Genomic DNA, 27,021 nt, shown 5'->3' with positions numbered 1-27,021 from the left:
GGGTTATGAGTTCCAGTAAATGACTAAAAGTGAAATTGTGTCTAAATGACTCTTTCACTGATATCTAAGCTATTGGAATATGTGTTATCACAGTGGCTGAAAAATCACTTAATTATTTCAGAGAGCTTTATTTTAGTTAATGTAGCCATCTTCTTTTTTCTAATACTGATTTGGTTTATGATCTATTGGATTCAGTAAGTATTTGAAGTTTGAATTTCCATGCCCTATGTCATGTTAATGTTTTTTTAATGCTTGGAAAGCATAATTTATTCCTGTGAAGGTTTGCAGAGTAACAGCACATAGATCCTTAGAGAAGAGTGAACTTTAACAGCAATGTTATGAACCTAACCCAGTATATTTTAATACTGCTGTATATGAAGGCAGTATAGCATTTTCTGTTCTAGCTTTCTGTTCGGTTGCCCAAATTTATTGCAGTAATTTGCTACTCAGGAGAGAAATTTCAGTGTTCACCCTCTGTCCTCAGTTTGCTTTATTTTGAAACAGTGACTAAAACCAGTCCATTCATCCTTAAATTGCAGGAGACTTTGTTTAGCCCTAGAGTAGTATTGATGATGCTGAAAACATAATATGGGTTGTTCTGAGTAAATACTCACAGAAAAGGGACATTTCCTTAGAAAAATCAGAGTTCAAAAGCCCACTCTTGTGAGATGATTACAGTTTCTTTGACGATCACATATTTATTTTAATACCTGAAAGTCTGTGGGGCTCTTTTGAAGAGGTAACGGCCTTGTTTACTCTTAACTGAAACTGATGGGTGAAAATTTTATGACGAAAATCTTCCTAGCTTTGTTCAGCAGGGAGAAGAGAAAGTTTCAAGGGTACAGAGTAGCAGCCTGCTACAGGAGATTCATCGAGAAGATGAACTTGGAGAAACAAAAGGCGTAAATAGAAACACGAGGTTTGGACTTAATGTAAAGAAAACCTTTTCCACCACGAGGACAATCAAGCAGAGGAACAGGCTGCCTGGGGGGGTTGTGCCATGTGAGCCTTATGGAATGGAAAAGATCTCATGGCTGATTTGCTTGGGAACAGGAGGTTGGACTGAACCTCTGGAGGTCGCTTCGACCCTGGGTAATCCTGTGATCCTAAGGTCTTGGTTTTGTCCTCAAAACTGTTTCCACACATGCTTGAGACTGAGAATTATGAAGCTTCAGTCCAGTGCTGTGATAATAAGCTGTCAGAGGGATGAGTTTTCCGGGTAGCTGTTAAAATGTAATAGGCAAGACTCAAGTTCAGTTTTCAGGAGCAATGCTTCTTACTAGGGACAACCAGTGAGAGAGAAGGAAATTGAAGAAATCATGCTCTTTTTTCCCTGTCAGCTATAATACACATTTTGGGTGCAGCAAAATGCATGGAAGTATTATGCAAGCAGTTCAGAGCTCTCAATGTGCCCCTCTGCATAAAATAAAGTGTTTGTATTACTCTGATAGGGTAGAAGCTGGCATCTTCTTTCCAGCACCGACTAGGGAAAAGAAAGACTGTAACTGAAATAGCAACTTGGAAAAACTGCCTCATGGTTCAGTAGTTCTGTGTTGTTATTTTGTTTTAGCCCAGAAACACTAAAATTAGCTGTCCTCTCCTCTTTGTTCTTATTTTCCTTGTACTCCAAAGTTTGCAAAGTAGAAAATGAGTTGAGAAGCTACTCTGCAGTTTAACTATCCATGCACTGAAAACCAGAGCTCTTGATCTGGAAGCTTAAAATGATGATTTTGATTTTCAGGGCTTGTTTTGCATTTTCTCTAGTTATGTGCCATCTTCTAGAATAAGTTGCTGTTTGGTCTTATCAACTGAAGTTGAATTGGTTTACACTGACAGTTTTGCTCTAAATTTATAAGACAAAGTCTAATTCTGTGCCCTTCTCACTGTCCTCTGCTTTCTGTTGAGTAGCAATAGATGCACAGGCTGTGTGACAGATAGGCTATTGAAATTAGTTCACTAAAAACAGGCTCTGCTCTTCGGAAAATTAAAAAACCTGATGTCTGCAATGTTGTGTTCTTCTGCAAGGGTAAACAGAAAATGACACAGAGGAGCTTAGAGGTGACACAGATGTGACTTTGTCATCATTAAAATGTTTCTTGAAAAAGACTGTCCTGATTCATGAGAATCTTTTTCATTTGAGTGTTTCTTCTGAGTTGCAATATTAGTCATCTAGAATCATGTATGCTGTCTGCAGTTCTTTTTAAGGATCTTTGCTTATCTGAAGAAGTTCCCTTTATTTTTCTTCTTTCTCACAGCAGTATGTGAACCTTTAAGCACAAAGCTAACTTTTTCACCTCAATTACTCTTGACATGTTAAGTCAGCTTTATCCACAAATAACTGTGCTAGAAATAAGGCTTTTGTTTTTTACTTGTTTATTTTCTACATATGCCTGGACTTTCTGCTTTGGGTTTGAATTCAAGGCCTCACAATCAAGTTTGTGGAAAAACAGCACATAGTCAAGGTTTTATTTTTCTTTGAGATCTGCAAGACAGCTACAAGGAACCTCTTAAATTCTTTGCAAGAGCAACAAAGCTGCTGTTCCTACAGACCATGTTGCTTGTGGGTCTGATGGAATCAGACCTGATGAAATCTCTGGGGTTTGAAGAGCTGTATATTTGCAAATCACCTAAAGCACAAGTCTTGCTTTTCAAGGCTTAATGCATGGTGAATAACTGATATTTACTTCCTAGTAGTTGCCCCGTGCAGAGGAGAATAAGGGATGGAAGAGCACCTGATAGTTTTTCATGGCAGGTAAAGCATTTCTGTGGGGTTGTTTGGGTACCTTCTACAAATCTGTTTTGGTTGAAACATGGCTGGGGAGAAGAAGGGTCTGCTCTGTGTAAAAACAAGTGGCAAAGTGCTGTGGTGGGTGGCTCGCTGCTAGTGAAGATACCCCGCCATGGGTCTGATTGGGAAACTTCTTTATTGGAGGCTTTCCTGGAGTGTCATTGCAGGGTCAGCATCACTTCCACGTGTGGACAGTCCCAAGTTGTTGGTATCTTCAGTGCTGCTGGTGTTGCATGCTCTGAAGTGAGAAATCTGAACAGCACTAAGTGATGCACATACACATAGCTGGAAAGGTACCTTATCAGTTTAGCTGAAGGCATTGAAAGGATGCCACAGTGGACTGAGATTGCTTAAAGTGCTTGAAAAAGTTTGAGATGGTTAAAAGGCAAAGACTGTAGAAAGGCTATTCTGAATGCAGCTTGCCATTGAACTTATGGTACCTATTAATTTGAATTTCTGTATAACAGCAATGTTTGGGGCAAGTGATAAAGTGTGAAATTTCTGTCTCTTCAGGCATAAAACTTAGCACTACAAAGGGTTACAGGTTTGCAGATTTTTCAAAATTCTCTGTAGTTGTGAAGTTCCAGAGGGTTATTGCAGTTAGTGGTATCACTGTGTGTGTGTGTCAGAATTGTAGAATGGGCAAAGGAGATACATAAAAAATAAGTTACCCTTTTTTCTCCCCACATGTTAAAGTACATTAGAAATCACACTAGTTACATAAAAGTGCTAAATCCAGTAATTTAGATTATGCCCTCATGTAGAGAGGGCAAGTCATAGTGGTTCCCAACACGATCTGATTTCACATTGAGTTCAAAGTATGCCCATCTGTAATGCTGAATGAATTTTGCAGAGGGTTGTGGATATCTCTGCAGTGTATGTAGAATACCATTGAAATACATAATATTGATACATTTGGCAGGATTTATAAACTTTTCTGGTACTGACAAAATAGACATTCTTTGCTGTTTCAAGGTGAAGTCCAAAAATAAGTACCTCCATTTATGATAAATAGCCTGTGCATTAGATGTTGTCAAGGGCTCTTGAGTTAAACATGCTTGAAATTTTTAGATCAGGCTGCCTTTGAGAGAGATGATGTGCCAAAATAGAGCTGGAAAATTTTGACAGTGGTACTGCAATTTTTTCATTCTTTCAGTAACAGAAAGGAACAAACAGACCTGAAGGAAACAGACCTGTATTTTCTTACCCCCCAGCCCTGTGTTGAACCTACTGCCTGAAAAGTGTAGGCATTGAAGGGGAAGAAGGAATTACTTTGTATTCTGTCCCCCTAAATGGTTGCATGTCAGTGTTTATTTTGCTCATGTTGTAACAGTGGTACTGCAGCTCTGTGGGAGCATTCTGTGGCTGTGAGCCTCTCTGACAGCTTGCTTTCATGCCTGCAACTTGGCTTGTTAAATTCTACACAAGAAATTCTGTTGAAAATTATCTGGACACAAGGGTGTAGGCATTTTTGTTGCTGCTGTTCCAGAAAAAGAGGCACAAGCTGGAAAAAGGAAGATATTTCCAGTGGCAGATTTATTAAGTTGTGAAATAAAAACAACCCAAACTTATCCAGAGGGTAAGAAAGCTGAAGAACTTTTCTGCTGAGTTACAGGTTAAGTTTTAGTGTGTTTTAATCAGGGAGCAGTGGATAGCAAACTTTCACTCTCCTGGTTTGATTATTAGTGAGCCCCTGCTCTCCTTTGTATATGGCTGACAGGGTAAAAAAATTAAATAGTGTTTCACCACGCTTTCCTCAGTCAGAAACTCAGAATTGAAGCTGAAATGGATCTCTCAGAATAAGGCATGTTCACTTCTTGGTAATTTTACCACCAAAATCAGCTTTCAGAGTTCTGACACCTCTGATCAGGGATGGCTCTGTTGTTATGTGAATGTGCCATAAGTCTGTTCTTGGAGGGCAGCAAATTTCTTCTCTTGGAAGAAGGTGGGTTTATAGCTCTGCAGGTCTGAAATCAGGAGTATGATGTAAGTCTGGGAGTCAACTTGAAGGCAGAGCATCAAGTTCTTCCTAAAAAGTTTTAAACTCATCCACTGGGTGAGGTAAAAAGCTGTATTTGAAGAGGCAGCTTTTGCTTTGGAAAACTAACGTGGATATCGAGTAGCTTTGTGGTTTGTGGTTGCATCACTTGTCAAATGTTACTGGTTATGCTAGTAATGTTTGAGTACTCTGCTGTTCCTAGAAGAGGGAAAATTGGAGTTTAAGGTGTGTTTCAGATTCCTTGTCTCACTGACAGTTCTCCTCACTTCCTAAAAGAGAGAATGTCTCAGCAACCTACCAAAGCCCCTTATTTACGTGAGCTATGTTGTTCTAAAGATATGATCACCTGTCCTCTGAAGTTTGAAAGTAGTGCACGCTGCTCAGATCAGTAGCTGAACTGTCTGGGTGGTGTTCTCAGCTGTGCTGCAGTCCCCTTGGAACTGCTTGAGAGAGCTGGAGCAGTTTAGAACAGCCCAATGGCCCGGGGTGTGACAGCAGGCTGGAGGGGACTCATGGTGCCACCACGGCTTCTGGGAGGCTCCTGGCAGCCCCAGGGTCTGGGATGCAGTGCTGCCCCCAGGAAAGCCTCTGGCATGCAGAGCTCAGGGGCTGTAGGGTGCTCAAGGGTGCACCTGCAGGCTCTGTGACCACTGGGAGAGGCTGGGGACAGGTGGCACCAACTGGGTTGTGCTGTGGTCCCTACTGCTGGAGCCAGGGCTGTGCTGATGTTTGAGCTGGCTGGAGTGAGCCAGGCTCTGCTCTGGGAGCTCCTGAGCTCCAGCACAGTGCAAGGCTCCAGGCTGGGTTTGGTTGGTGTGACTTCAGTGAGTGCCTGGGTCACGCTGCCCCTCTCTGTGCTGGCGCTCCAGGGCTGGCTCTAGCGCCTGAACTAGCTGGTTTAAGGACAGCCTGGCTCTTGTGCACTGTGCAGTCACCCTTGTACTGCACTGCAGATATTTGCAGGGTTATGTTCTGGGGTTTGGCCTCTGCATCTGGGATTTGAGGGGTGCAGAAGTTGGATAAAGCCTTGCTCCAGCTGCAGTTTTTGCTCTGTACATCTGGGAGAGCCAAAATAAAATCTTTTTTCCTCGTATCCACAAAACAAAAAAAAAAAAGTACAGAGAACCAAAATTGGATGAGAAATAGAACAACCTAATGCATTCTGAGAAAGCAGATATTAAGACAACTGTTAGAAATAGTGGTTTATGTCTCTAAACTATTTATAGTGTAGTCATGATGTCTCCAAAGAGAGCAATACTATATCACCAACATTTGATAGTGGTGCTCTGAATAGAGAACAGAATGCAAGACAGTACAGATGGCTGACAGACTGCAGCAAATTCCAGCTAATGAAGAAATGCAGTATGTTTGTTTACATGCAAGTTGAAACAGTTGGCTGTTAAAATTGGTTTTAAATCCAGTTCTGAGCTGTGTAAACATAGATCACCCTTATGCAGCTAATAATAAAAGATGTGTTTGCATTTAAGAAAAAAAAGCGCCTTCTTTTTGACAGCATTGCTGCAGTTTGATAACTTGGCTGTGCTGTATTCGATGATCTTCAGTGCATGTGTGAATTAATGCTGCAAGAAACAAACCCAGTTTACTGAGTGGATTTATGCTTAGCCTCAAATTGTGAATTTATATCCCTGAAGTGTAGGTTTTATGATTAGACTCTGGAAAAAAAAAAAAGAGTAATTTGGGTAAATTTTGCAATGCCCTGGACATATAATTCAAGCAGAGGGAACAGTGAAGACCCAGACATTCTGCTAAACTGCTTCATCCAGTGGATCAGGTTATAGTTTTCCTAGGAGTTTACATGATGAGCCGGGGGTGGGTGGGAGTGTCTGATTCCTGAATTTTAAGAGTGAATTTCTGATTATAGTAGTTCTTTCCCTTGCCTCCTTCAAAAAATGGCATTTTTGAGCAGCCAGCAAATTTGTTGTTATTTAATATTAGCACAGTGATGCCATACAATAGGAATACTGCAATCTTTTGTGTATCAGGAAGAGACAGACACAGGAAGAATAAAATGAGTACTTATTAGTACATCCTTTTCTGTAATACATCTCCAAAATTCATGATTTGCTTGTCAGAGTATTTCTGAGAATAAGTTCACTTTACTGAGGCAGCATTCATCTCATTTGCTATCATTTTTTAGAAGCATCATCTGTATTATAGAGAGCTGTTAAAATTCTGGCACACGTTTCAAAGGAATGTGTTTCAAATGTAACTTATTTGCTCATGTTTTCCTTGCTGATTGTGTGGCAATGAAAATGTTCTTTACTCTCCAGCAGCAGGCACAGGCAGCTATTCTACCACAGTGGGCTTGGCTCTGGAGTTGTCCACTGATAGGAGAAAGCAGTAAATAGGATGGGTTGTTGTTTGTGTTCTTTACCATAACATTTAAAGGCTTACCATGCAGATGATGTGTAACCAAAGCATTACAGGACTGCAGAAGGTGAGATAAATCACTTTCTCTTGTGGTTGGCTTTCAGAGGCATGTATGTGCTTGTGCAAATGACAGTCCTCACATGTGGGCTGTAGAGAGAAAGAGCAGAAACTCCTCTGTGATGTATGCGCACATACATGCATTGACTCTATGCTGATGAGGTGAGTTTTTCACTTCACAGATTGTAGTGTGATGGACAGTTGCTGATTCATGGAGAAAAACAACCCTCCTGCCAAGAACTGGAAATCTGCCATGATGCTAAATGATCTGAGATCCCACTCCCAGGGGCATGTGTGGATTTGCAAATCAACCAGGAGTCAGCTTACTAAGCACAGTAACATGGAAAGTAACCATCAAAACCAAGGTTTATTTTGTGGTTTTTCTCCCAGTCTGACTCCATAGTCCAGGATGAAGAAGCGATTTAACTATTGCATCTTAGATTATATCCCCTAAAGTGCTTTCTTGATTTGCCAGATATTTATTACTTACGCAGCTTTCCATGTAAACCAGACTCTGTTCTACTTTTGCAGCCAGAATTTTTTAGCAGATGTTCAAGCAGTAACAATTTAGATTAGAGCCTCGGATCCCTAGACAGCTTTTGTTTGATTAAAAACAATAGCAAATGCTTTGGAGAAGGAAATTTATCATAGCAGGGCTCAGTGGATGTTTGGATGCCAATATTGAGCACTTCCAAGTTCACATAAAAAAAAAGCAAACAAAGATCTGTATAGTCTCTTGAAGGGATATAAACTTTTATGGACCCTAAAAATAGACTTTGTAGGTTATTGTGTAACTGTTTGGTGAGGGTTTCTGTCATGTGCTTGTGAAACATTTCTCACTGGAGTGGGCTGATCCCCCCAGTATAGTATAGCAATTAATTTGCTCTTCCTAAACTCCAGGGCCTCACTATTTATTCTCTACTTGAATTGGCAGATGTGAGGTTAGAGAAGTGACTTCTGAAGGTCTAGGTTTAGTTTTGTGGTGCATGGCTCAGGAAGCAAAAATCAAATGAGCTGTAAAATTCAGTCCTGAGGAAAAACTGTCAAGAGGATCTCTGCTTTGCCAGGCTCTTTGCCCTGGGACAGCCCTGAGGGTGATTTGATCTTCAATAAATAACAAGGCAGCAAAATAATCTCTTATTGGTGTTGTTGATCCCATTGTAGGTAGGAACAAGGAAACTCTGTACTTCTAAATACCCTCTTTGCTTGCCAGGTGTATTTGAGTTAGATCTGTCACTAACAATTGTCCCACCTGTGTCCTTCCTGCAGAGCCCTGTTGGATTCTGTCCGCTTGCCTTGGGTTTAAATGTGAAATACTTGGTGTAAGGGCAGCAGTAGGTAAAAGAAGCAGTCCACAGCAGTTTTTTGAGGTTGAGTTCCTTCTGCATCCACACAGTTGCTAGTCTAAGGGTGATGCTTTATGTAAGCTGTGCTTCTCGCAGGGTTCCTTAATCATAAAAATGCAAGTCTGGATTGCATCTTCCATCTGAAGATGAGAGGTCCTCCTTGGGTCAAGGTAATGAGTGATGAAATATAATTACCTTGTACATTATAATAATGACTCATATATTTATAGGTGCCTGTAGTATGAAATTTGGATGAATTGTACATTCTGATGGATATTTAATTTTGTTTCCTCTTGCTGTTGGCTGGTATCAGTCCACTTAATGGATAATCAGACTTCTTGTTGGAGAGATTTTACATAAGCATTTTGGGGTCCATTTTTGGGAACCTTTGGTTTATTAAGTAAATTGGTGTGATTATGGTAGTGCAAATCCAAAAAAACCCAAACAAACAAAAAAACAAACAAAAACCACCACAATGTAGCTTGGCATTTGCCAAGCTGCAAGAATTTTTTTTAGTAATAGTTCTTGCTCACCAGCAAAACTGGTCATATTACACATGAATAAACTCCTGCAAAGGATTGAACTTATGCACAGTGCAACTGCTTTGTGAATAATTGTTCCTCATGCTCCCTCCTGTACACAATATCTTCTGTAAATGATTCACACCTGTAAGGCACTCATGGCCCCACCGGGTATATTCAGTACTTTCTGTTGCTGCTTTTATTTGTACTAGCTTTAGTGTTTTAAATTCAGTGTATCAAATCTTAAGACACTTAAAATATTTTGGTTTAACAATTCTGAGTAACTCTCAAAACTTGTCTTGATAAGTATCTGAGTTTCTTAAGTACAAAAAACTGAATGGAATGGAAGAAGTGTCTTGCCAAGGAGAGAGTTGCTAAGACCCTTAAATGTTTCATATTTCAGTGCCTTCTATGTGCAAAATATTAGCAATGTATGGTATTCACTGCAAACTTTGCAGTTAACTTCAGTGCCCAGGAAGGAAGTAGAGATTTGTAGTATAGTGAATCACTCCCATATAACTTAGGGGCTTGGCAGTTGAATTTCTTTGCTGAGGCCAATGTTATGGTTGTTTTTACAATATTTCCTATAAGAGAAGCAAGACGCCTGCATTTTTTTTTTTTTTTTGGCAGATAAATGAAATATGATCAAACTCCAGTTTTTTGATCTCAGAGGTATTCACCTATTACACCTTAACTTTGGAGCCAGAACAGTCCTAGCTGTCTGGTATAATCATTAATATTCCAAAACCAATTTATCCATTATGCATGTATGTGCAAGTAAAATCTGAACTTAACTGCAAGTAGGATTTAAAATTAATTCTTAAGTGTCTGTGTCTGAAGGAGAAATTTGGTTCTTGCATGCAAGAAGACAATTTTACTAACTGTAGTGAGATTAAGTTTACAATTTCACTAGACATTAAGGTGTAGAGCCCCTCTCTAGTTAAGAATAAATGACAATAAATGGAAGGAATTACGGCAGGTTTTAAGTGGCACAAGTTCTAAGATTGATTAGGTAATCCAAAGAAAAGCTACTAGCTCTATTAGCTTTTGCCATTTGCAGTCCTTGAGTAGAAAAGATCCTTTTGGATAAAGATGCCTAGCAGATTTAGTAGATTTGAAAGGAAAAGGCATCTTTTAAATCTCCCGAGCACTTTTGTGTGGTTGCATTTGACGTAAGTTTATGAAAATGACTTCAGCGTAATTAGGCTCCGCTGCTACAGTACTTTTCCACTGGATTTACTCGGAGCTCGCCGCTGTGTTGTAACGAGCTGCACTGCAGGCTGCAGTATCTGATTGTCATGCCAGGAGCATCACTAGCGTAGAGCTAAATAGAGATTGGTGAGCAAAGTGGGTCAGGAAGCAGGCCTGGTGTACCTGCAGGGACTGCAGAGAGCGCGGCAGCGAGGCCAGTGTCCACAGCATGGCACTGTCTTACAAAGCATCGGGGGACAGGGGCTCAGCAAGGGCTGAGCATGGGATAAGTGGGCATGTCTGCGAGCTGGAGATGCTGCTTTTATCCTCTCTTCTCTCCCCTGCTATACACACTTGATTTTCTGGGTGATTTTAGCAGTGCCCATTTTATTTTTTTCCTTCTTTCCTTCCTCCTTTCTTTCCTTCCTCCTTTCTTTCCTTCCTCCTTTCTTTCCTTCCTCCTTTCTTTCCTTCCTCCTTTCTTTCCTTCCTCCTTTCTTTCCTTCCTCCTTGCTTTCCTTCCTCCTTGCTTTCCTTCCTCCTTGCTTTCCTTCCTCCTTGCTTTCCTTCCTCCTTGCTTTCCTTCCTCCTTGCTTTCCTTCCTCCTTGCTTTCCTTCCTCCTTGCTTTCCTTCCTCCTTGCTTTCCTTCCTCCTTGCTTTCCTTCCTCCTTGCTTTCCTTCCTCCTTGCTTTCCTTCCTCCTTGCTTTCCTTCCTCCTTGCTTTCCTTCCTCCTTGCTTTCCTTCCTCCTTGCTTTCCTTCCTCCTTGCTTTCCTTCCTTCCTCCTTTCACTGTCAGAAGTCAAAACCACCCCATCCTGTCAGACAGACTTCTAGAGGCTTGGTTGCTGTTGAGACAGAGCTAAATGTTGCTAAGGACTCTTTCCTACACTTTTTGGATGGGAAGAGGAGAGGAAAAGCTGAGTGGGATGGTGCTCTGTAGACCTCGGTGTTTAAAAAGGCATTTCTGAGAGTTTCTTGCTTCACTTGTGAAACTAGTCTTGCTAGAGGTGACATTCAGAATAAAAATACAGTACAACAGAAAAAGAGCAATAAAAACTGAAGCATCTCTAAGCAACCAGTTGGACAGGCCAAAATTAGCCAAGAAGTGGAAACTACAAAAGAAAGGGAGAAAAAAATTCCCAGAAGAGCTCTTACAAGAATTTTTGCTCATGTGTCAGAGGAAATGGCGAAAGGAACCAAAAAAGATAATTTTGAAGTTCTTCAGTTTCCTCTGCTGACTGCCTTTGTCACTGTGGAGCTTAATTGTTGTCGCTCAAAATAGTCCCTTTTTGTAAGTCTGTGTTCTCGTCCATATCCTGACTTTAAAGAGGACATCTATAGCAGGGGATGATAATAGACCTTAAAAAAGCACAATAATTTTTAGCCTTAGTTGTTTTCATTATACTTCATTTATTTGAGAAGGAATATACTTCACTCACAAGATTTGAGATTTGAGGCCTAAGAGTAGGAAGGAAAGATAGAAAGGTAGTTGTCTGTTTTTCAACAGGAAAACAGGGAAAGGTCCATACTAAAAGGGAGTGTTTTCCAGGAATTTTTTGGAATATGAATCTATTATTAATCCAGAAAAAGGAAGAGGATTGGGTTCAGAGGCCTTCAGACTTTAGGTGCCAAAGCCTGCAAGGTTCTTATGTTCTCAGCTTACACTGAAGCTTCCAGGCCATTGATAAATGGTGTAAACCCAAACACTTGTTGACTTAAGCAGAGGGATTACTATTGATTAGGTTAAAATAAAAATTGAAGGAGAAATAAGGTAGCTTGATAGTTGCTATCCTGTTTGTATCAAACTTTTCTTGTCAGAGATGTGATGAGAACAGGAGATGGGACGCAGGCATTTGGTGCTGAGAAAAGCAGGGTAGCACAGAGGGAGTGGTCCTGTGCCTTCAATCTGCTTTAATTAATCTTGGCTTGGATTGTTGTGTAGAGCGGAGCATCCACACTGGAACAGCATGGGCAGGGCAGATCAGATCCTGCCAGTAACTCATCCTCATCATGGCTGCAGGAAATCAGTTGTGTGGAGCATGCAGACCACTGCAAAGTCCTCTGTTTCATTTTGTGATGCACATAGAGTGATACTGAGAAAATGCCTTTGAAAACAAGGCTTTGGTTTGTAAGCAACTTGGATACTCAGAAGAAGCGACATCCTCAGTGTCATAATTTCCAGACTCTGTAATAAATGAATGATAACATTAATAGCGTTTCAAAGACAGGAAAATAAATGCCTCAGACTGAGACACCTTCAGTTGCTGTAGTAGCACAGACAGTTTAGGGAACTGAATCTATTAAAATTCATGGATGCTAGCAGCATTAGTTTTATGTTTAAACTTGAGAGCAGCTTCACTGTGATAATTCAGCACAGTAATCAAAATAAAAAAGAGCTTTCTTCCCTACTATGGGTATTGCAGATAAATCCTGTGGATTTCCTGGTGCAGGTTTCTGAAATGGACAGTACTCTGAAATGGACAGTGCTGCTCTTCAGAATCATCTGCTCTGGGAATCCATTGACCATCTCAAACTGTTCCAGCTTACAAGCCTTGACACAGGGAGCCTAAACATATAGGGGTAAGCAAACATGTGCCAGCAGTAGCAGTGACAGCAATCCCTGACTTTCACTCTGAAGGGAGATGACTTCAGCTCCTAAAAAGAAAATTTACAGCATTTACCACGTGATCTGTGGACAAGATCATGTAGTGCCTTATGTGTTATTTATGTTTAAATACGAAGTAAAGATCTTGCTAAGCTCTCAAGACTTTTCTTTGTAGTCGTTCTTTTATTTTGCTTTTAATCAGGGATATGGAGTTAATGTAATAACAAAAAGAGAAGGTGAAACTGTACATGGTCTTTTCTCACTTTCTGGGCTTTGAGTGCTTGTGCTGCCTTGTTCTAGGCCTGCAGTTGTGTCACCTGTGAAGTAGATTTTCTCCTGAGCAGTATTATCCTGCATATGAATAGGACCTTGGTCACAGAATCATGGCATGGTTCAGGCTGGAAAGGACCACTGGAGGTCATCTAGTCCAGCCTCCTTGTTCAGGCACATTAGTCAGGATTGTCCAGATGGCTTTTGAATATCTCCAGGGAAGTAGACTTTACAACCTCTCTGGGCAATCTGTTCCAGCACTCAATCACCTGCACAGTAAAGTTCTTCCTGATATTCAGGATAAACATCCTGTGCATCAGTTTGTGCCCATTGCCCCTTGTCTTATTGCTTGGCCACCAAGCAGAGCCTGGTTCCATTCTCCTGACACCCTTCTTTCAGATACTGGCAGACATTGATGGGGTGCCCTCTCTGTCTTCTCTTCTTGAGACTGAGCAGGTCCAGCTCTCTCTGACTTTCCTTATGAGAGTAATACTCCAGTCCTTTAATCATCTTCACAGCCCTCCAGCTGCTGGACCCACTCCAGGAACTCCAAATCTCTTGTCCTGAGGAACTCAGAACTGGATACAGCACTCCAGATGAGGCCTCACCAGGGCTGAGCAGAGGGACAGGATCACCTTCCTGACCTTCTGGCAATGCTTTTCCTAATTCTCCCCAGATACCATTTCCCTTCTTGGCCAGATGGGCACACTGACCTCTCATGGACAGCTTGTTGTCCACCAGGACCCCCAGGTACTTCTGCAGAGCTGCTTCCCAGCTGATCAGCCCCAGCCTGAACTGGTTATTCCATGGGGTTATACCTCCTCAAGTGCAGGTTATTCCTCTTGCACTTGCCTCTGTTGAATTTCAGGCAGTTCTGCTGTTCCCATCTCTCCAGTTTGTCAAGATCCTTCTGAAGGTCTACACAGCACTCTGGGGTGGAACTCTTTTGAGCAGAAATTTTGTTTTAAAATAGGACTGTTATAATAAAAGGCACCCAAACCTCATCACACTTGTGCAGTGTGTTGTGACAGTCTGGATAGGAATGAGCAGGTAGTAGCCCAGAGTTTTTGAAGCTCTGGTTTTAAGTCATACTCTACTGTGTTAGTCACATAAAGCAGCTGATTTTCAAAGATCCTGCTTATCTTGCAATTTCCACTTGCCATCATTTTTAGAAGTAGGGTATTTAAACTCCTAGATAGGTTATTTAACTGTGTTAAATTTTAATCAGATCTCATTTTAAAAAATTACAAAATCTTTGGCTCTCCCTGTGGAATGACTAAATCCTTTGACAATACTGCAGACAGGCCTGTAGAGGGTTCTTCAGAACTCTGAGTCTTTTGAGGAGATGTAGGGATTTTTGTGGCTTTTTTTTTTTTTTTTTTATTCAGGCTTGCCATGGAGGTGCACAGGGTGTTCATCCTGTTCAGTCCTGTCAACTCCAAGTTACCTGTCAGGCTGGCCTATTTCTCTGGCTTTTCTGAGTTTGCATTTGGTTTTTAGTTTACAATTGTTCCTGCAAGCTAGATAAAGCAAATTTCTGCCTTGTTTTTCTTACTGTAGTAAAAGATGCAAGGTTTCACAAAATGTACTTATTTCCACGTCTTTAAAAAATTGTTAGCCATTTTCTTAAGGACCACCAACCAAAAACTTGAAAAAAATTAATATTAAAAGCAATAATTTCCTAAAGAAGCTTTCCAAAGTTTGACCTCAGGGATGCAAACTCTTCCTCTCAGCAGAAACTTGTCATAAGAATGCTTATCACAACACCATGTTGGCCAAGAATATCTTAAAATAATATAACTTTACTAATGGAGATGATTATGTTCCCAGTGTCTTAGGTGTTCTGTCCTTGGTGTTTCTGACCTTGCAACTAAAACAGTCTCTTTGGAAAGTTGCATGGCCAATTACCATTTCTAACGTAATTATTCCTAATTTCAGGTCCTATGGACTTGGAATTTCTCCTATAACTAATGTGCAACTCTTTCTCCTCTGGTTTTGGATGGGAGCTCTTCAAAACTGCTGTTTTAAGTTGTATCATCAGTACTTGATCATCATTTCCCTTGAATGCGTTATTGACCTGTCCATGGCTTTCCCAGTGGGATAGTTACTCTGTTAGGCTGCATTTTTCCTTGTGCCTCATGTGCTACCACATGTGATTACTTGTCTTCAGAGTCCTTAATATCCTTACTGTTATTTTAAATTCTACAACCCTTATGCTCAACCCTGGTGCTATAAATATGTGAGTAGGAGTGGCAGACTTCTGTTACAAGCCAATGTTTCTGTTCCTTGTATTTTGCTTTTAGGATGTGTGTTTGAGTGTTGAGGAAAGTTGTCTTATTTAGGGTAGAGGCAAAGGACTTCCAGACAGTCCTAAACCTTGGCCAGAAGTTCAGGCAGGAGAAGGGGGGAATTAAGCTATTTGTTCTCTTCTTTTAGAAGGGAATTTCTAATACATCCAGATTTAAATGCAGTAGATAACTTACTATGCAAACCCCTGGTTTCAGGATTTTGCATTTACTGTTAATATTCTACTGTATTTGAAATAAGGTAAGGCTATTCCTGTTCTTCTAATTGGAGGTCCTCCTTTCAAATGGAGCTTCTTCTCCAGATATGTTAGTGATAAAGGATGATGAAAATTTTTTTTACTTATTCTACACATTTCACTTACATTTTTCTCATGCTCTCAAATGTACATAGCAGAAGGGTGCCTTCTTCCCCTTCTCCCACCCTGTGAAGAGTTAGCTTCTGCCTACATAGTTTTTACCTTATCTCCTTCCAGTTTTATTCATTAAAGATGCCTTCCATCGTAAGGGGTAGGTTTTATTTTCCACAGTAATTCAGAATTTGGTGCCTGTGATTTTGTGTGTCCTTTTCTAGCATTGCTTCTAACAACTGGCTCTACCATGCTGCTGCATGTGTGAAGTTTTTAAGAGCACAAGGACTATTGAAATTCATATAGTCATATTTTTTTAATTCAAGCTGGAGACTTTACTCAAAACATTCCAGCAACAGGAATAAGTTTTTTTGTGTAGTGGCATCTTCCTTAGGCTACCCAGTCATGACTTTATATGGTGGAGGACTCAGCTCATTCATGTTGAAGTTGCTGCAGCAGCTTCTTCTGTCTTGTGCTTGCCTGTTCTTCCAGAGGTGATGTTAATATCTGTTGTGCTGCAATGTCCTTTATTAACAAAGGGCCAAGAAATGTGAAGGTTTTGTAAAACTCATCAGAGCTAATGTGATTCTTTTCCCCAAACTGTCAAGACTTGGGTGTATAATTGTGTCTCTGCAGCTCTTGTAGCAGACAGTTTCTGCACTGCCTGTCTTCTAGAGGAGCCTGAAGCACTCTTCTCTAATGAAGCTCTCTGGTATGGTGTGACAGCCATTTGCTTGGAACTATATATACACAACTGATGCTGAAATTACCTATAGTTTGTCATAAAGATGTATTTCGGGAACATGCTGTTATCCTTACAGATAGCAAGACATAAATGCAGGAACAGTTCTTTTTAATTTTATTAGTTTTGATCCTTTGCCAGCTTCCAGTCTTTTTGGGTGTTTGCATCCCATGAGCAAGTTGCAAAGCAATTCTGTGGTGCCATTTGATTATATGAGAGTTACCTTTGCAGCTTTACAGTCAAGAGATTGCATGCCAAAAACTTGAAAATGTCAAAGTTTAAAACTCCTTCAAGCAGAAACAACTGATGAAGTGTTTTCTCAAGTGATATTTATGTTTTGAACAAGTCCTTATTTTTTATTCTTTGGGAGTGACAATTGATCACTTAAATGTTTGAGTAAAAAAAAAATCTTGCATTTCAGGGGGAAAAGATTAATGTGTTTTTGTTTATCTGAAAAACTAGGAGGAGGAAATGAAACAAGGTAAATAACTCACTGGTGTAGTTTAAGCTTGTAAATTATTCAAGTGCTCTGTTTGTGACCAGCTTTTTCTCAAGACATGTGCTGCACCATATACTTTCACTGCCTTTTAACAGCATTAGTGGAATGATAAAAGTGTGTGTAAAAACAAGCAGCTTAGATGGTTTAATTTTTTTTTTTCTTCTTTTGGGGAATTTTTCTCTGAGGTGGTGATCAGTACTAGAAACTGAAGTCCCTTGTTACAGAAATGTGCTGTAGATCTTGATTGCAATCTAGTAATTTTTAAGAAAACAAGACAAAAGATGAAAGCATACTTGATCCCAGCAGATCAGGCTTCTAGTCTGTCGTGAGGTGCCAGTTTATCAGCTTGCAAGCTGCTGCTGTCAGATGGCAGTTTGAGAAACCAGCCCCTGCTTTGTTCCTGCAGTGCCTTTTTCGTCCCTCTGCTGTGGCCGTCGCATCTTTTCATGCAGGAATGCTCCAGACAGATGCAAGATGTTGTCTGATCCATACAGATCCCTGTGCTAAGTGGTAATCTGTAAGTAACCTCGGTGAAAGGCAAGCTTTGGTGAAAAATCACCCTGCGATGCTGTTGCTACGGCAACCGTGTCTATTGTGTGTGCGCTCGGCAGCGTCTGGCTCCTGCATACCGCAGTGTGGAAAGGCATTGCCTCTAAAAGTGCCTCCCTTCCCCCATTTCTGGTGGGTTTGCCGGCAGCAAAGGCTGATAAGGCCTCCCTTATCAGGCTCACCCTTCCTATTTTGCTTTTAGTTTTGCTGCTAGTTAAGGCATGCTGCCTAATGAGACAGAACTATGCTGAAAATGGAAGGGCTGCTGATGTCTGGCTCAGGCTCTCTGTTGCTCTGTGGTGATAATCCAGGATGATTTGCAGAGGCAAGGCAGCAGCACAGCAGCAGGCAGGGTATGTCCCCTTTCTTGCCTTTTGTCTGTGACAGTGAGGCGGCAGTCGTGAGCAGTGGAAGAAGACTGGAAAAGATGTGTGCTGCACGGTGGAGGAGTGGAGAGGAGCACACAAGGGATGCCAGAAAGGTGGGCTGAAAAGACCATTCATCAGCAGGAGTCCTAATTTGCACTCACTGGGCAGTGAGCTGGCTATCCCTGTTTCATAACCATAACATGTCAGTGTTTTCTTAAACCAAAATAGTAATAATAACAATAATAATGATGATATCCCTGTCTGCTTGATGGTGCAATTTTCTGCTATTTTGAGGAGTGCTGGAGGGGGTGTCCATCAACCAAAATAATCTTCTGCAATTTCACCTGGATAAACATTGTTTCTTTCCATATATAAATATATATATATGTACTCATATATATTTGTAGAACATTTAGGTGTGTGTACAGTCCTGTTCTGTGCTGGCAGTGTTTTAATGACAGATGACTGAAGGGTACCAATATTGTGCCTTGAAGAGGCTCGAGAGGCAAAAAAAGAGCCCTGTTGATGTGGAAGTGCAAAAAAAGTGGGAAATAATTTTCTGTAATTAATCTGAAATTTATGAGGCTGATGAAATGGATGTCAGATTCAGCATTCCCTTCCCTCAGCTGTACTGCCTTCCTGTGGGAATGTGCAGATGCAGTAACTGGATGTTCCTCTCACCATGGATAACAAACACCTCTTGCCTTGGAAGTGAACTTGACCAAGTCCTGTGCCTCAGTCTGATGAAAGCTTTCACCCTCCTCCCTGTGCTCTGTAGTTCACAAGGGCTTTAAAAATTCTTTATGAATCAAGAGAGCCCCAGTTTTTGCTGCTAGCTAGTGGTTTAATATTGCTGAATCCTAGAATAGAGCTCTGTATATTTTTGTCTGAGGTTATCTGAGTGAGAGAATGAAGGTGACGTGAGGAGATGCAAGCGACATGCCAAACAATGAAGCTGTGCTTGGACAGCATCTGAATGGAAGCCAGTGAAATAATTTTAATGGATAGCCTAGCTACTCATTTTTCCTCCCTCCAAAAGAGTCTTTTGTTATCAAAGTATATTTTTAGTCTTTTTTGCTGTCTGGTCAACATTTCATTCATGTTTGCGTTGAATAGATTGTTCCTTCAGTTTTCAAGAGACTGATGCCTGTAGAGATGGAAACAATTTTCTTAATTGCTGAGGCTGAGGCGAATGTTACTGCCCTTCATCCTGACCTGAAAGGACCTTTTTCTTCAGGCAGTCTCGTGGACAATTTAGCTTTTGATGTTTGTTACCTTCTTTTCAGTCAAGATGGAGCTTGTGTAAAAAAGCATGTGAAAAATCCTTCTTATAAAATTATTTTAAGAAGCAAAATTTTTTGCATTCTGTAGATCATAGTCTTATACTGAAAGTATTCTTTTTAAAGGTGCAGCCAAATTTTGAGCTTGTTCTTATTTCTGTTTGTTTTAAAATTAGCAGTGCCTTCTGTTCTCAGGAAAGTCCAAAATAGAAACTTATTTTCTAACTATGGGTTTATATATGTTTCTAATAGTGATAAATTTAGGGTTATCCTAAGTATGTTCTTCTGTATGAGTAAATTAGCAGTAGTAGTCTGATCTCTCTTGTATACAAGGTTGGTTCCTCTTTGGTGTGGAATTGAAGGTAGGAAAAATGGGGAAACAGTATATGGGAAATGTTCAAAAGCCCGATAATTTTCCAATGGAGGAGGGTAAAAGAGAAACTTTGCACTCCCTTTTACTTTCAGTCCCAGTTCCCTTTCTGTTTTAGATCATTTTACCCTGGTAGACTACAGAGTAAAGTCCACCAAGAAAATTTACAGAATATTTTACTGCCTTGTTTTCACTTACAAGTGATCTGAAACATCTTCACAGATCCTCTGCTCATATCTTAGCTCTTTTTCCCCAGTAACTTAGCTCAGTTGCTCTTTTACTTGTGGGTGAATGTAGAATGTTCCTTTATGGGCACACAGAAAGAAAAGAAAGTAGGAGACTGCAGAGCTGAAAAGAGGATGAATAGGAAAAGGAGAAGTAATCCAGGATAAGAAGTGTGTATGACATTTGCAGATGGTTTGCTTCACCTCACACAAGTGAAGAATTCGGCAGTGAATGAATGGCCACAGTTGTCTGACATGTATGACAAACGATGCGCAGCAGTTGAATTACGGAATGTTTCAGTTCTCTGAGCTCGGGAATGGATTTCTTCCATCTCCAGCAGTAGTCCTGTGAAACACTCTTTGAGCAATTGGAGAGGTTAAAAAAAAAAGTTTTCCAGGCACTTAGTAAGAAAAATGGTTGCATGCTGTGTGCAAATATGACAAAGGTGTAAAGATTCAAAAAGACATGACGTAGCAGAAATTCCCACATAGGTAAAAAGTATTTTCTTGGATAACATAACATAACATTTTAATGAAAAGTAAGCTAATTAATGCAAATATTTTTCAGGTTGTGTGATTCTGAAGGTATTATGGCTGACCAAACTCTCCCCGATCCAATGACTACCGTAGTGTTTCAGCACTAGGTTGGAAAGGCAAGTTGCTTAAAACTGCCATTCCAGGGTTTTTTGGGCCAAGTAGTTGGGAAAGAAGTGCTGCTTTGTACTTTGGAACACCTCAGATATTTTTGAGATTAAATCTGCAACAGAAGACTATAACCTAATATATTGAAATAGTTGGAAAATCAGATACTGGTCTTTTTTTTTTTTTTTTGTCTGTCTGCAGTGGTTAAATGTGTTTTGGGTAATTGGAAGTGATGGACTTCAGTTGCTGTTGTTACTTGAAATGGTAATAGCAGGGCAGCAGTTGTGTGCAGGGACCACCACCATTCAGAGGATGTAGCTTTTGTTTACTGTGGATATTGGGGAGTCTGGGCAAAGAAGTAATGGTTCAACCCCATGTGCATCAGTAGACTGGGAGTGTGAGCTCCAGCTCTCAAGTGTTCTGTATCCAGGAATGGTGTGTTGGCCAGAGAGTGCTCAAGACAGAATGGCAAAATCTTTGGTTACTGCCAGGCTCCAACACTCCTGGTATTTGCTGATGTGCAAACATCACGCGTGGGCAGGAGAACACGCAGGTCACCTCCTGCACAGCACATTTCAGCAGTAGTTCTTGACCTTGCACACATGATGACCTTCCTTGTTAGGAGTAAATAACTTCTGAAGCTGATTGACTGAGAACTCAAGGCAGATGAGGGTGGGTTTTTGTGTTCTGCAGTGCTGCGTCAGTTTAATCACATTCAAGAATATGCAGAGAGGGCTCTCCTGTTGTTATTCTTAGCTGGGCTTCATATTTCGCTTTAGGTTAAATGAGTTCACCAAACGTCTGGAAGGTTCTGAAATAGGGAGACTTGCAGCCTCTTGATTTCAGTTAAACAGTGATGCCACTTGGAATTACAAATGCACAAGAAGTGGGTGTGTTTTGTAATTAGTGGTGAAGTCTGGTGGGCTGTTGACTTTAATATAACCTGCAGTACTTTGTTGCAAAAATGCTGCTATTTTAATAAAATATTTTAAAACTCTGTTCTTGAGAGTTTCTATATTTTGTATTCTGTCAAGAATGGCACAGACTGTCAGATAAAGCTAAAATTTTAAAACCACATATTACGTAACTAATATTTTATAAATTGAAAGGAAAACAGGTATTGTGGAGGGATTTCTGATCAATAAATATACAGATATATATTTAATAATATATATCTAATATCTTATAATATATATACAGATATATATATTATATATAAATATACAGAGTCACAATGACTCTCTAGTTGTAGTAAGGAATGTGTTCCTGTCTTCAGGATTTATTTTAAAGCATCCATTCTTTTTATAATGAGAATATAGCACTGCTCATGAAATGTTATTTGGAAAATTGTCTTGTCTGTCTTGATGATTCCTGTGTGCTGTTACAGAGCCACCCTGTGAGAGCAACAGGAAAAATGTGATTTAACAGTAGGAGGATAGGAGCCTGACTTCTGTGCACATGGGAATGTTGTAATCTTTCTGAGCAGCAGGAAGACAGATGAATTAATGTAGGAAGCCACTGACAATATCTCTGCCCTCCTCGGTGTCCTTTAAGCCATGATGCAACAACATGTTCCAGTATGAAACCTTACGGAAAAAGTTGTGATTGCAATATCAGCGTCTGTGGTTACAATTTATTCAGGAAGAACCAAGTAGGTTTATAGGAGTAAAATGGGCATTTTATATTAAAAATGCATTACCTGTTTCTAAGTCATTAACAAGTCAGAACAGGTGGGAAATCCTTTGCACTCCCCTGAACTAAAATGTTGGGCACTAGATACAGCCTGGCCTGTGAGCTACCACAGCACAGAATGACCAGCTCCAATTAAGAGGGGTAGGAAAAGGTATTGAGGGTGAGTTTGCTCTCAGACAAATAAAAGAGACTATGCACTGTCAATACTAAAACATCTTAAATATGTCTATTGGCAAAACCCTGGGAAGGCAAATTCTGTGTTACTAGAATTTGCTATTTTGCATTTAGGGGAAAAAGTAGAGGTATCATAAAGGGATGAGATTCTCTTCTCCATACCAACATTTTTTTCAGCCTCTAGAGGCAAAATTTTAAAAGTCAAGGCTGAAACTTGTTCTTTTCAGGGTTTAAGGAGAGATGGCCCAAGTGTTGTATAGGTTGTTGATGTTAATAATTTTTTCTCAGAACGTCAGGTAAGTTTCAGAAGATTGGTTGGAAGACAATGCTCTGCCAGTATTTTAAAGGACTGAACAAAATGACTCAAATAATTTTAGGCCTGTCAGCCTGGTATTTGCCTTGGCTAAGTAATGGTGTGCCTGACATGAATTTGGATCAATAAAAGATTAAAGGATGATGATGTAGTTGCTTGCAAGTGAGTATGTGACTATGGAAAATATATCTTGTCAGTCTAATGTGATACGTATTTTTTGTGAGATAAAAGCTTGATAAATGCATTGATGTCAAATGCAGGCCTAATATACTTGGATTTCTGTCAGGCAGTTGCCTGTACAGTGTATGGCATTTTGATCAGGAAGTTAGAAAGATACACAGTTGCAATAACAAAAAAAAATGAAAAAGCTGTAAAAAAATTTATAACGTGGCTCTGAGAAGTCCTAGAAATATCACTGTAAATTGAAATCTTTACCAAATATGTGTTTCTTGTGGAATCACTGGTATTAAAAAATTACCAGGACTGTTTGTGTGCTTAGGACTAAACTAATCTAATTTCTTGTTTTTTGTGTTGCAGTTACATATTGAATGGATATTTCTGATGAATTGTCCACAGTGATGCTATATAGTCCCCCTGAGAGGTTCCAACTAGTTTAGAATCTTTCTGTATATATGAAGAGTCTAAATGATTCTTTTTGGTATCCAGAAAGATTTATTATGCTGTACCTGACCATGGTAAATTTTGTCTGTCTCAGTCTTGCCCATTTATCAAGTTTTATGAACTTCTTCTGGAGTTTTGATTCAAGAACTCTAAATGAATTCACATTGCAGATCCTTCATTATACATCCTGTTCCCTTTGTAGGAAAAGAACAGAAGTAAGGAAGGGGGTCATCAGAACTATTACTTTGGACTTCCAAACTGATTGTGAGCCTGGTTGACAGAATCCCTTAGGAGGCAATGCTGAAGGGCAGGAAAGTCAGGAAGGCTGGACATTTTTCAACAAGGAGATCCTAAAGGCACAGGAGCAGGACATCCTTATGTGGTGAAAGAAGAGCTGGTGCACGAAAACCGGTCTGGCTGAACAGGGAGCTTTGGCTGGAACTCGGAGGCAAAAAAAAAGGTGTGTTTATCACCTTTGGAAGAAGGGGTAGGCAGCTCAGGACGACTACAGGAATGTCATGAGGTCATGCAGCGAGAAAATTTGAAGGACCAAAGGCCAACTAGAACTCAATCTGGCTATTTCCATAAAAGACAATAAAAATCTTTCTGGAAGTCTATTAGCAACAAAAGGAGAGCTAAGGAGAATTCCCATCCTTTATTGGATGTGGGGGGGGGATATAGGGTGACAGAGGATGAGGAAAAGGCTGAGCTGTGTAATGCTTTCTTTGCCACAGTCTTTAATAGTCAGGCTAGTTGTTCTCCACATACCACTCCCCTGACCTGGAAGACAGGGAGCAGAATGAATCTCCCATAATCCAAGGGAAATGGTCAGTGACCACTTAGATGCACAAAGTCTTCAAGCTGGAGGGGTCCACCTGAGGGTACAGAGGGAGCTCATGGAATTGCTCACTGAGCCCCTTTCCATCCTTTATCAGCACTACTGGTGCACTGGGGAGATTGATAAATGTTACACTGAGTTACAAGAGTGGCCAGAAGGAGGATCTGTGTACCTGTCAGCCTGACCTTGGTACCTGGGAAGGTCATGGAGCAGATTGTCCTGAGTGCTACATGCAGGACAACTGGGGCGTCAGGCAGGGGTTCATGAAAGGCTGGTCCTACTTGACCTACTTGACAAGGTGACCCGCTCAGTGGATGAGGAAAGGGCTTGTCTACCAGCACTTTAGTAAAGCTTTTAACACCATTATCCACAGTGTTCTCCTGGAGAAATTGGCAGGCCATGGCTTGGACAGATGCATTCTTCAGTGGGTAAAAAACTGGCTGGATGGTCGGGCCCAGAGAGTGTTAGTAAAAGGGAATTGAGTCTGGCTGGTGTCTGGTCACCAGTGATGTTCCCCAGGGCTCAGTGTTGGGCCCAGTCCCGCTCAGTATTTTTATTGATGTTCTCAAACATCTTTTTGAATCTGAATGGTTCTATGATTCTATACCTCAGGTTTTTAATAAAAATGCCTTTATATCAGCTGTGTAGAGTCACTTCAGACATGTTCTTTTCCCTAATTCTTTTTGTGTATAGCATCAAGGCTTAGTCTCTACTTGTGTCCTTTCAAATGGTAATTTTATTTATTCAGAATAGCTTTCTTATTAATTTTTGCATTGGACTCTAAGCAAGTTTACATTTTATTTATTTCCAGCAAGCTTGCTTTAGGGAGCTGTGCTGTAAGTGCTACAGAAACAGAGAATTCAACATTGAAGAGCAGAGTTACATGATACCCTAAAGACATAAGCACCATTTATTTGGAGAGGTAAGGGAGCGACAGTCAGCAAAATTCATGGCTTGGTATTTTTGTACAAGGATATAGAAGCTGCATGCCTGCAGCTCTTCTGGAAAGTAAATGAACCAAGAAAATTCTGTCCTCAAGTTGAGGTAGTTGGTGTATGAAAAAATGTTGTTGTCTTCCTCTGTTATTTATTTTGTCGTATTTTAGGAGAACTTCTTAATGTGCAGGTGTTCCTTTGGCTACAAGTTACGTCGATAACGTTTTTATTTTTACGTGAATGTTTGGGGGGGAGGGAGAGGTCAGTGAGTGTTGTGCTGGAAATCAGGCAAAGATTTGCCTTCTTTAACAGCTGCTAGTTGTCTTGAATAATATTTCCTGAAGGCATTGGGGCCAGTAAGGGATGCTTCTAATGATATTACACAGTAGTAGTCCAGTACTTTAAATAACCTGCTCATTTCTTTCAAATAACATAAAATGTTTTGGAAATTAAGTAGCTTTTTTAATTTCCTTCAATGACGCTATACTTGTGTACTGCCAGTTTACACAAGCAGCAGCAAACACTATGGTCAGCAGGGCCAGCATAGAAATGAAAGTTCAATCTAATTTTGTGTGAGAGCTTCCTTGAACATTTAGTAATTTCTCTGAAAATTAGTCTTCCCACATCCCAGGGCTGGAAGTTGAACTGAGATGTTTAAAATTCTATAATAAATTTGGATTTATTGGTGGAAGAAGTAAAAAAACCTCTGCACTGTAAAATAAGGGTAATATTCCATAATGACGTTATTAGTGACATAATTTTGATAATACTGCCAGGAGTTTTGGGTGCAGTTTTTTATGAAGGATAGCATGGGTAAAAAGCATGTGAAAGAAGAAAATACTGTAAGGATGTTTGCAATGGTGGGGGCAGTTCCCTCTGGCCCTGGTGAAGTGGCTGCTGTCTGGCCACAGCCACACTGCAGCACTTGCCTCCCTTAAAGGGGTGTTTTAGGGACACTGCCTCTTCACAGCCTCCAGTTAGAGCACCCTGACAGTTGTTTGAGGGGATGAACTCCATAAGAAGTGCTGTTTTTCTTTTGAGCTCTACAAAAATGCCAGGCTTTGTGCTGTTGTGTAATCCTGCAGGCTGAGTGTCCCGGGTTCACTGCAGTGTGTTTGTTGTGGAGAAGAATTGTAGCGACACGTCTTGCAGTAACAGCACAGTCTGGGGAGAGCTGAGTTCCTGAGAGAGCTCAGTGCCCATGATATGTGTGTTTGATTGCTCTCTGTTTCTCCCCAGCTGCACTGAGTATTCCAGAAAATATTCCAAATGCATTAAAAGCAGTGGAGTGTTTTGCCACAAGGAAAGAGATATGAAACCCAGATTCTGTTGAAACTTAAAACTGCAGTTATACATCCACAAAAGGATGTGGTTGTTTAAGTGGAATTCAATGTTTTGTTGCCAAATAATAACATGCTGTCATGACTTTTATTCTAAGCCTATAAAATGATTAATAATGATATATACTTTGACAGAATGTCTGCAATCATTGTTTAACAGAACCATTGCATTAATTTCAGAGTACTAGAAATTAGCACATTCACATAGATAATGATGACATTTATATGCTATAGTGAATTTTTGTCTTTTTGCTGTTTTCATGTACAATAGAAAGAAAAGACAGATACTGAGTGTGTTTTTTGCATGCTGCAAGCCACAGTTCTTGACCTGAAAAATCAGAATAATCTGATCATAGGGATATGTGTGTTGATGGTAGAGACAAATCGGTGTATAAGGAGGTTTTGAAACTTTGTGCTTCTGTGGCCTTGGCTTCTTTAATTTCTTATGTCAAAATGGTGTTTGTGGCCTCAAAGAGCAAACTAGTTGCAGTCCCCAAAGCAAACCTAAATAGATTGTAAGGTACTCATCTTAGTGCCTCGCATCCAATTTATGAGAGAGTGACACTGAGGCTGCAAGGAGCTGGGAATTGTGTGTGAAACAATCCAAATCA

The 27,021-nt window shown here is 40.3% G+C and overlaps 1 protein-coding gene across 15 annotated transcripts in view; it reads left to right on the top strand.

Moving 5' to 3' along the window:
• SERGEF (secretion regulating guanine nucleotide exchange factor) overlaps positions 1–27,021 on the top strand; it is a 142,520-nt gene that overhangs the window by 43,536 nt on the left and 71,963 nt on the right. For 3 of the 15 annotated variants that reach the window (XR_012056249.1, XR_012056247.1, XR_012056248.1), the window contains exon 10: positions 17,471–18,094. The exons of 6 other annotated variants lie outside the window; for them this stretch is intronic. Coding sequence is in view for 1 of the 9 variants with exons in the window: in XM_072929699.1 (XP_072785800.1) it covers positions 17,471–17,578 (108 nt within the window). In the remaining 8 variants the exon portion in view is untranslated. The remainder of the gene's footprint in view (positions 1–17,470; positions 18,095–27,021) is intronic. 6 more of the 15 variants (XR_012056251.1, XR_012056250.1, XR_012056252.1 and 3 more) reach the window with 3 other exon arrangements.

This window comes from Taeniopygia guttata, chromosome 5 (genome assembly GCF_048771995.1).
Source record: "Taeniopygia guttata chromosome 5, bTaeGut7.mat, whole genome shotgun sequence".
Taxonomy (NCBI): Eukaryota; Metazoa; Chordata; class Aves; order Passeriformes; family Estrildidae; genus Taeniopygia; species Taeniopygia guttata.
The sequence above is the reverse complement of the archived record's forward strand: the minus strand, read 5'-3'. Positions and strand labels throughout refer to the sequence as shown.